Below are 9,076 nucleotides of genomic sequence, written 5' to 3'. Positions count from 1 at the left end.
TCCATTGCATGCTGGAAACCCCCCATTCCTCGAGGACAAGCATATATTTCTTGCTCTATCTTAGGTCCAGCTGATAAATGTGTTTTATTAAAGTGATGCTCTCATCCATTCTAAAAATAAAAGCAGAGGAATCAGGAGATTGCAGAGGAGCTTATCCTGCTATCTGCTGTTTTTTTTTTCCTTTCTTTGTATTCTGACAAGGATTCTTCCTCAAGAACTGGCTGAAATTTGCACAGTGTATATTATCGGTAATATCAGTCCCTTTGACCGATAACCAATAACAGCAATAAGGCAAGCTTATGTCTCACATGCCAGCAGAAAGGGCCAAAGGTTCGCCATCGCTGATCTAAACAATCATTGTCACAACACATATAATAGAAGCTATAGACATTGTGGTAATATGAATAAATGTTTATTAGTTTTTAAGTCAGATAGTGTGTATGACAGTCAGGGGTTAACAGTATCTGTTTTTGTCCAGATCTTTGTATGCCGAGTTGTAGGGAGCCTTGGAGAAGCAAACGGCGGCAGCCCTGTCGCAATTGCAGATAAACTGAGCACAGGAATCACTGTAAGCTGTGAAGAGATAATCACATTTTGTTAAACATGGTCAAACCATGAAGGTATGCCATCAGATCATTATAGCTGGAGGAAATGTTTCTCTGACAGCCTATTGTACCCTATGCTGCAAATATGCCACATTTCCAGGTGTATCGAAGACATGCTTCCTCAGCTGCACGCTGAGGTTCCTCACATTGGCTCATACAGTACATACTGTGATGTACGAGCCAAGGAGAGGAGATACAATGTGCAGTAAGAAGAACAGGTCTACACACACCTGGAAGTGTGGAATACCTGCAGTGGCTGTTGAGCAGCAGCATTTGAAGACATGGCCCACCGAAAAGGTATTTGTACATGATCTGATTTTCTTTTACAGCCCAGCCTTATTTTTCTAGGCAGCCTTTGGTGATGGGGTAATGTTTACACTAATTGTCCCTAACTATCCCCGATGACCTCCTTTCATTCTTTTTTTTGTGTACTTGTTCCTTGTGTTAAAAAATATATACATAAAAAATTCTACATTTCGTCTGCCAATAATAATGGGACAAATCACTGATTAACTGTAGTGCATTATATCTATAGTAACCCTACAGGGTATTTATAAAATGTTAGTAGAGCTGTTTTCACCTGAGGTTTCGTTTTGCCCTGCATTATGGTTACTACATAGGAATTTCCTATGCTTCTCGGCTCCATCTAGTGGCCATATTGTACTGCAAATCTAAAACGCAGACATTTGCAGAACGAACAGCAATGCAAAAGTTTTATAGACACACCCCTAGTTGTTTTATAATTATTACTTGTCACTTATTTGTACTTATTTTTGCCTTTAAAATAAATAAAAACAGGAAAATTGTATTTCATACTTACCGTAATTTTCCTTTCCTGTCCAGCTCCATGGCAGCACACGAATGGGTTAATCCCTCCCTCCTCCCCCTAATCAGGATCGTAACTCATAAAAGCTGAAAGAGTCGCCTGGCTTTCCGTTCAGTAACTCGACTACTGTACGGGTGGGCCTTGTGCTGCCATGGAGCTGGACAGGAAAGGAAAATTACGGTAAGTATGAAATACAATTTTCTTGTTTTCCTGTCAGCTCCATGGCAGCACCCGAATGGGAATTAACTAGCCAAAAACAGGGGTGGGTATGCTTGAAAAGTTTTTACTCACAACTCATGGTAGAAGAAATAAAACTACGGCCGAATTCAATAAGAGCAGCAAACAGAAGGGAAACAACCATGGATTACAGTAAGGCACACATTACAGTATTGGTTTATGTTAAAAAATCTGAGGGTTTAATGTCACTTTAAGGCAGCTGGATCTACACAGTAGTGTGTCATGAACGTGTGCGGAGAAGACCATGTGGCAGCTTTACACACAGTCTCTAAGGAAACACGATTGGGTGCAGCCCATGATGTGGCCAGACTCCTAGTGGAATGAGCAGACACCCCACTTGGGACAGTTATGTGCTCAGCCTCATATGCTAACAATAGCACCTTCCCTATCCAGGATGCTGTGTGCCTACTGGATGCTGTAGCATCCTTCCGGCACCTGCCGGAACGATGGAGATGAACTGTAGACCTGAGCACTTCCGTGGCCAAAATATACGCTTTTAGCGTATTACCTACATCCAACGTACCTACGTTCTTGTATGTGAAAGTCAGTCACAACCTTGAGAGTGAACCTCATCATGGGAACTAGTATCACTCCATCTGCCAGGAAAGTGGGGAAGTGTTCTTTAAACCAAGAGCGGCCAACTCCAAAACCCGTCAGGTGGAGGTGATAGCAACTACAAAGGCAGCGTTTAATGTGAGGACGAGTAGTACTGGGCTTCCTAGAATGAAGAAGAGTATCGATTACCCTATCTGAGCAGCCCGATGTGAGAAGTCTCCGCCTCTCAATATCCATGCTGCTAGGCAAAGTTTCACAGGTGCTGGGTGAAGCATCGGACCATGAAAGGTCGGGCAATAGCGGTAGGAATAGTGGAGGCTGGATACCCATCAGGCGGAAGAGAGGATACCATGGCCCCTTGGGCCGGTTCGTAATCACTGCTAGGAGAGCCACCTAGGTCTGCCTCCGGAGTTAAGCCCAGGACCCCGTGTCCTGAAATACTTGATCGAGGAGACACCACTCGTCGGAATTCACCGTCCAGGTGGTAAGGAGGAGAGACTGACAGCCTAGTAGGTTGCAGTCCATGAACCACCACCCCAGGCTGCTCCGCATTGGGGAGACATCCGAATGAGTTGGAGACTTTCCGGCTTCCACTGCCGCAAGAACGCGGTCTGAAAGAAACAAGCCATTGGGCCCACTGGACTGCTGGAATCGTTGACACCATGGACCCGACAATCTGAACATAATGAGACACTAACAGTAGATCGTGAGATAGGGCACCTGAGAGGCACTGCTTTGCGCCCGGAACCTCTTCTGGAGAAGAGAGATTGTACCGTATGCAATGCACCGTATGACTTACCTCTAGTGGCCTGAGCTGTTGCGGTGTTTTGTTTGTTGCAGAGTAGCAACTGACCCTCAAATGGAATTACATCATCCCTGCTTGGATGTGGGATCCGCCACCCACGGTCTGAGCCACAGAGCCCTTCTGCCCGCCACTGCGGCCAACATAACTCTGGCTAAAAATTAACATTGACCGAACCTTGGTGAAGAATGTATAAGACAATCTGATATTCTTTAAACGGTCTAAGATCTCAGATTTACTAAGATCCTCCGAAACTGCTGCTTCAGCGCTGTCCCCCCAAGCCTCCAGGGCCTTGGAAGGTACTGCCCTGGCAACTGCAGGTTTGCAGGCCCCGCCGGTCAAGAGATAGATCTTTTTAAGATCCAAATCTGCCCATCTGTCCAAGACATCCTTAAGGGTTACAGCATCACCAAGGGGCAGCGTGGCATGCCTTGCCAGCCTCATTAAGGCCGCTTTAACCGCAGGCGATTGTTTAAGATCCTCTTTCTTAAAAGGATACAGCTCAGAGAATCTATCTCTAAAGGAATACTTCCCATCCACCTGACTCCATTCATCTTAGATACATTCTTCATCTGAAGAGGGAGAATCAGAATGGGTCCGGAAGACTCTCGACTGCGGACGGGGCGCCAGCTCTAGAAGGGCCCGGACTAGCCTCCTGAGCTGGATCTACAGTAGGCTGGTTTAAGGACTGACCCTATGCAGAAGAAAAATGTCTTGAGGGTATCCTGAAGGACTTTCTGCAGTAAATAACCTGCATATACCTGCCTCCTTGTCTGTAGTGGCCTCTGAAAACATGATTTACACGCCGTTTTATCCGGTAAGGCCACATTAGTACATGCCCAATAAGCCCCCGAAGGGGCTGAGGATGGTGGGACGGCCCTGGATGCTCTGACGGAATCCGCTGATTTACAGACGGAAACCGGTTGCGAAATCTTCTGTCGGAACGTAGAGTGTTTTGCTCTGGAGACGGTGATCTCCCTCAACTAGACGCAGAGGACTCACTGCGCTCCCGAACATGGCGAGAGCCGGACCTGGACAAACCGAACACAGGGTAGGTATATGATACACACACAACAAAAAGGCTGACCTTTAGACAGCAAACCACGATGAGGAGCAGGCGCCTACCTTCTTTGCGACTGGCGATCTTTAACGAGTGGGGATATGTCTAGAGGCATGCTGTGCATGCATGAAAAATGCTAGCACAACCAACAGCAACTACAATAATCAGCTAACGATCAATATAAGCACTTACTGGTGCCAAGAATGCCGCGGCTCGGCTGACTGTGTACCACCAGGCTCAAAACAGACAGCCATCTCTGAAGGGCTGGGTGACTTAAATAGCCCCCCTAATAACTCCTCCATCAGAAGGAACACAGACTGCCCAGCCGGTGGTGGAGTCGCACTGGAACACATAGCCTGCGTTCCACTCTCCCCTGGGTGGAACACATAGCGTGCATTCCACCTGCCGCCGCAAGTCTTACAATGGAGACATTAGTGGAACGGACAGCGTGCATTTCAACACCGCCGCTGGGAGGCCCAGACAGCACAGCAAGGAGCCACAAACACCGGCGCCACACAGATTATGGCACCACAGGCTCTTGTCACTAACACAATACATAGAAATACACGAGAAAGAATACCGAATAACAGGCAGAATAGGCCTGCAATGAAGCAACAACTCCATAAGTTACATTTTAAACATTACCAACGCTGGGGAACCACAGGTGACAGCAAAATACTCACAAGAAAGGCACCCAAGAGTTAGGGCACAAGATGAAGCTGACAGAGTTAGCAAACACCTTTCTGTAAGATCCAGTTAAAAGATTTAGTAGCAGAGCTACAAAAGGGCAGCAGCCTGCACTCAGCCAGCACCTGCGGGGTTAAAGCACCTGAACGCAAGCTAATGGCTGTTTCATACTTGCAAGAGTCACTTTAGGCATTAGCAGCACCACACAATCACATATGTAAAGGTGGCCATACAACTTACAACCATTGTATACCTTTTGTTGTGCAGACATCTCACCTTTATACAATGTTCTTACAACTAACACATCATGTACAGACCAATGTAGTTCACAAACAACGCTTGTCAGCATCACCATCTAGCTGATTTACATTGATCAAAAGGACAAACCTTCGTTTGAGCATGTGCAGTTTGCATCAAGAGATTTTTATTGTACAACCACGCCATTAACCTGTCAATTTTCATCCAAATAGACAAACATTTCCTGCTGAAAGACAAAAATTCTCCGGATAATTGTAAGGTGTATGGGCACCTTTAGGCGCCCAGACCAAGTAGGAATATCTCCTCCACCCATAATGAGCAACAGCAGTGTACTTACACCTTGTTAGCCAGGCCCCTAGGATCACCAGCGGGGCTACCATGGAACTGCACCATTTACGAAAGGGCTCACAGGGACTTTGCCAATTCAAGGAGGTAGAAGAAGGCGGACAGCAAGAACTTTATTCCTGCTAGGTAGGCACACTGCTCTGATCCTGACATGTAGGTAATGGCAAGCCAGGGGACTCTTTCAGCTTTTATGAGTTACGAGCCTGATTAGGGGGAGGAGGGAGGGATTAAAGGAGAACTATGGGGTTAAGTATTTTCCCCATAGTTTTCCTTAGGGTAACGGGAGGACACAAACTAGCATCCTCCCGTCACCCTAAGCTCCGTATACCGCCAGCTACAGCTCGCGGTATACTGAGACGCCGCAGTAGCAGCTTGCGGTATACTGAGACGGTGCAGCTGAAGCGGATCCCGACAATTATGTCTGGATCCGCCCAGCTGCGTGACTGACAGCTGGCTCTGCCTATCTAGAGGCAGAGCCAGCTGTACCCGCCCCGTCCGTTCCGCCAGTCAGCGCTGGTGGATCGGAGCGGGGAGGGGGGAATCCAGCCCCTCCCCTGTCACAGCTTTTCTGGTCCTCTGTTAAGTCCACACTCAGTAACTTCACAGATAGAGAGATTCCGTGGGACCCAGCCTTTTTCCTTCTACACCATAATACCTTTCCCGGGAAATATTATAAAAAATCTATTATTCCGCACCCACTGAATGCGGCCAGATGTTGTATTCCAGAACTATGCAAGACTGATAGATCACCCACGGTGTCCATGTGTATTCATAAGGTTGGAGAGGTGGAATGGATGGAAGACCTGGTCTCGTCTAGTAGGGGTTCCCATGATACGCACTGCAAGACGTGGTTTTTCTGGATAGAATTTACTCAGATGCCTGAGTTCTCTGCTTTACTGCCAGAGGCTCCTGATTGAGACTTTACATTTTTTTTCCCCCTGTTCATGCCCTTGATGCCCGTGACAGGATCGAGAGGTGAGCAAACGCCGGTATGTGTTCGCTCACCTCCCGATCTACTGAGCCGACCTGTGACAGTCTCATTGTCACAGGTCGGCTAGAACTATGAGGTGAGTGAAAAGCACTCACCTCATAGTTCTCCTTTAACCCCTTCGTGTGCTGCCATGGAGCTGACAGGAAATATATATATAAAACTTGGATGATGATAGCACCAAAAAGCTTTCTTTGGCTTACTTCTGTACCATATGAAATAACAAAGTCATTCTTGAATTATTATGTCCAAAACTGAAATGTCAAAATGGCTTAAAGTGTATGTAAACCCTAACAATGAACTTCTCTTACTTGCTACCACCTTTTGGTCTGTTGAATATATAACTGAAAGCGTTTTGTTATGTCTGTTCTATATGTGAAAAACATACCTATTGTTCTGGCCAGAATATCAGAGCTGCCCTGTGACCTGCACACTTCCTGTATTGTCTGAAGGAATCCTCCAAATTTTTATCTTGCACTACCAACAATTGTGTGGAGATGAGGAGAGTGGGAGGCATGTAGTAGATGAGCAAAAGTCACCTGGGCAGGGCTGACACCACTTCTTGAGATTTAGATCTACAAAAATGCATGCAGTGTCAGTCCACAGCAGAAAACTAAGAACTGGGTGTCTTACTAACAGGTAGCCAGTTATTTTATGGTTCTTGCAGGATCTTTCCAGGGATAAAACATGGGAAAATGTGCATGTTAAGAAGTACTACATACTTTGGTTATTTTGCCCTTGCATAAGCTTTGCTTTGTAAACCACCTGAGGCAACACTAAAAAGTTGTCCCCATGTTCCTGACACTTAGGATCCCCACCATATATCTATTAGTGAAAGTTAAGAAGTTTGCCTTATGCCAGCCCTAGAGGTCCATGTCTGAAATAAGAAAGGTCTGGAAGTGTCATTTAAAGGATGAGTCCAGCCAAAACAATTATTTCATTTTTTGAGGGACATTGGTCATTTGTTTTAATAGCCGGCCTTCTACAAAACTAACAGTGTTATTTACAAAGCTGCCGAAGGCAGCTGAGTGAATAACCGAACCGAACAGAACAGAGCCGAACGACGTTCAGCCATTCACTCCGGCTCAGTACGGCTGATTTCAGCTGTACATCGGCTGCCTTTGGTCAGCCGAACATGCTCAGCATGTTCAGCTGAGCTGAAGTGCAGAGGGACTTCGAATCAGCTGATCCAACATCTGTTTCCTATTGGCCAGCACCTACTAGAGTATTCTAGCAGGTCACGGCTAATGAATAACAAGTGGGTGGAGCTGGCTGTGACGTTATTTTTGATTAATGACAGATCATCCCCAGGTCATTTGGAAACGCTGATCTGTCATCACAATTGGGCGGAGCCAGCCGTGAAATCACGTCTGGCTCCGCCCAGCTGTCATTCGTGGGGCTAACAGCTCTTCGGCAGGCCGTTCTCCCCGCTTCGGCTGTCACTTCGGCTCATTTGAGTCGAAGCATATGCCTTCAGCTCGGGTGAGCCGTTCGGCCACCTTCAGCTGCTGTACAGGCTATAGTGAATAGCCTGTACAGCAGCCCTTTGGTTCAACTGAACCAAAGGCCTGCGGCGGCCCGAGAGAGCCAAAGGATCAGCCGAAGCTATGGCTGGATCCTTCGGGTGTTTAGTGAATAACCCCCTAAGTGTCTCACTCCTTCTGCTGCATTCTCAGTAATATGGTTCACATGTAAGAATAAATGTAAACATTTATGAATAAAAACTCCAGTAACAAATTATAAAAGAAGATATTTGTTTTTGATCAAATGCTCAGTGACACGATTTAAATTAGATATTTGTAGTCTTTTTCTAATTTTGGCACATCATTTGGAGTCTGATTGTTCACCAGAGCAGACAACACAATGTCTATTCCTATAGACCATTCATCCAAGAGTAAGCTGGCATACTTACAGGTACAAGTGATAGATGTTCCAGAGCAGCTGTAAGCATAGCTCTTTGTATATGGATTATTCGAAAGACCACTACAGCTGGACATGGCCAAAGCTTGGGAGTAGCAGTTGTCATGGGTTTGGCAGCATCTAGATAAACATAAATCCAAGTCATTTTATTGAGCTGTTATACTGAAATTGGGGGTTGTGACTGAAATTATTTATAGCATTGTGCAGTTTAGATTGATGCATTTCAATAACATCAGTATATGGGTTCATGTTGATGGTTGTTCATGACTAGTGATGGGCTCGGGCGTGTTCGCAGCTACACGTGCCGAGCCCTCCAGGAAGCTGACAGCGCGCAGCGCCAATTACAGGTGCTGAGACATGTTCCCGGTCCGCAGCTGCAGAGATCGGGAAATGTCTCAGTGCCTGTGATTGGCGCCCGAGCCCATCACTATTCATAACTTACTGAATAGGAATCTCCACAACAGAGACAGAAATAGTAATACAAATCAGATTGTTCTAACCCTTCCCCACTCTATCCTAAATTAAAAAAATTTTTGGCTTGAGAAAGGCTTTAGTAAAAGTTTCTGGTGATCACTGGGCGCTGCAAGCGTTTACCTGTCTAGAGTGTCTCTAGGGGTTCCGCTTCCTCCTAGTCCACAGTAACATCCATAGTTGTTAAATTCCTGCAGGGGTGCACTGCTGGGGATGGCACATTTAATCAAACTATGAAACTGCCACAGCGCCCGACTGGGAGGTGAGGCACAGGCGCAAGATACTAAAACACAAAAATGAATACATTAATAAACACAATTAT

General features: G+C 46.1%; 1 protein-coding gene across 1 annotated transcript in view; it reads right to left on the bottom strand.

The window, feature by feature from the left end:
• Window positions 1-454: 454 nt before the first annotated feature.
• Window positions 455-9,076, bottom strand: part of PLA2G1B (phospholipase A2 group IB) — a 10,609-nt gene continuing 1,987 nt past the window's right edge. Inside the window, exons 2-4 of the mRNA XM_018557401.1 lie at window positions 8,878-9,037; window positions 8,276-8,403; window positions 455-573 (exon numbers count right to left, since the gene is read on the bottom strand). Coding sequence (XP_018412903.1) covers window positions 455-573; window positions 8,276-8,403; window positions 8,878-9,037 — 407 coding nt within the window. The remainder of the gene's footprint in view (window positions 574-8,275; window positions 8,404-8,877; window positions 9,038-9,076) is intronic.

Source organism: Nanorana parkeri, unplaced genomic scaffold (assembly GCF_000935625.1).
Source record: "Nanorana parkeri isolate BGI_ZX_2015 unplaced genomic scaffold, ASM93562v1 scaffold282, whole genome shotgun sequence".
In the NCBI taxonomy this organism is placed as follows: Eukaryota; Metazoa; Chordata; class Amphibia; order Anura; family Dicroglossidae; genus Nanorana; species Nanorana parkeri.
The sequence above is the reverse complement of the archived record's forward strand: the minus strand, read 5'-3'. Positions and strand labels throughout refer to the sequence as shown.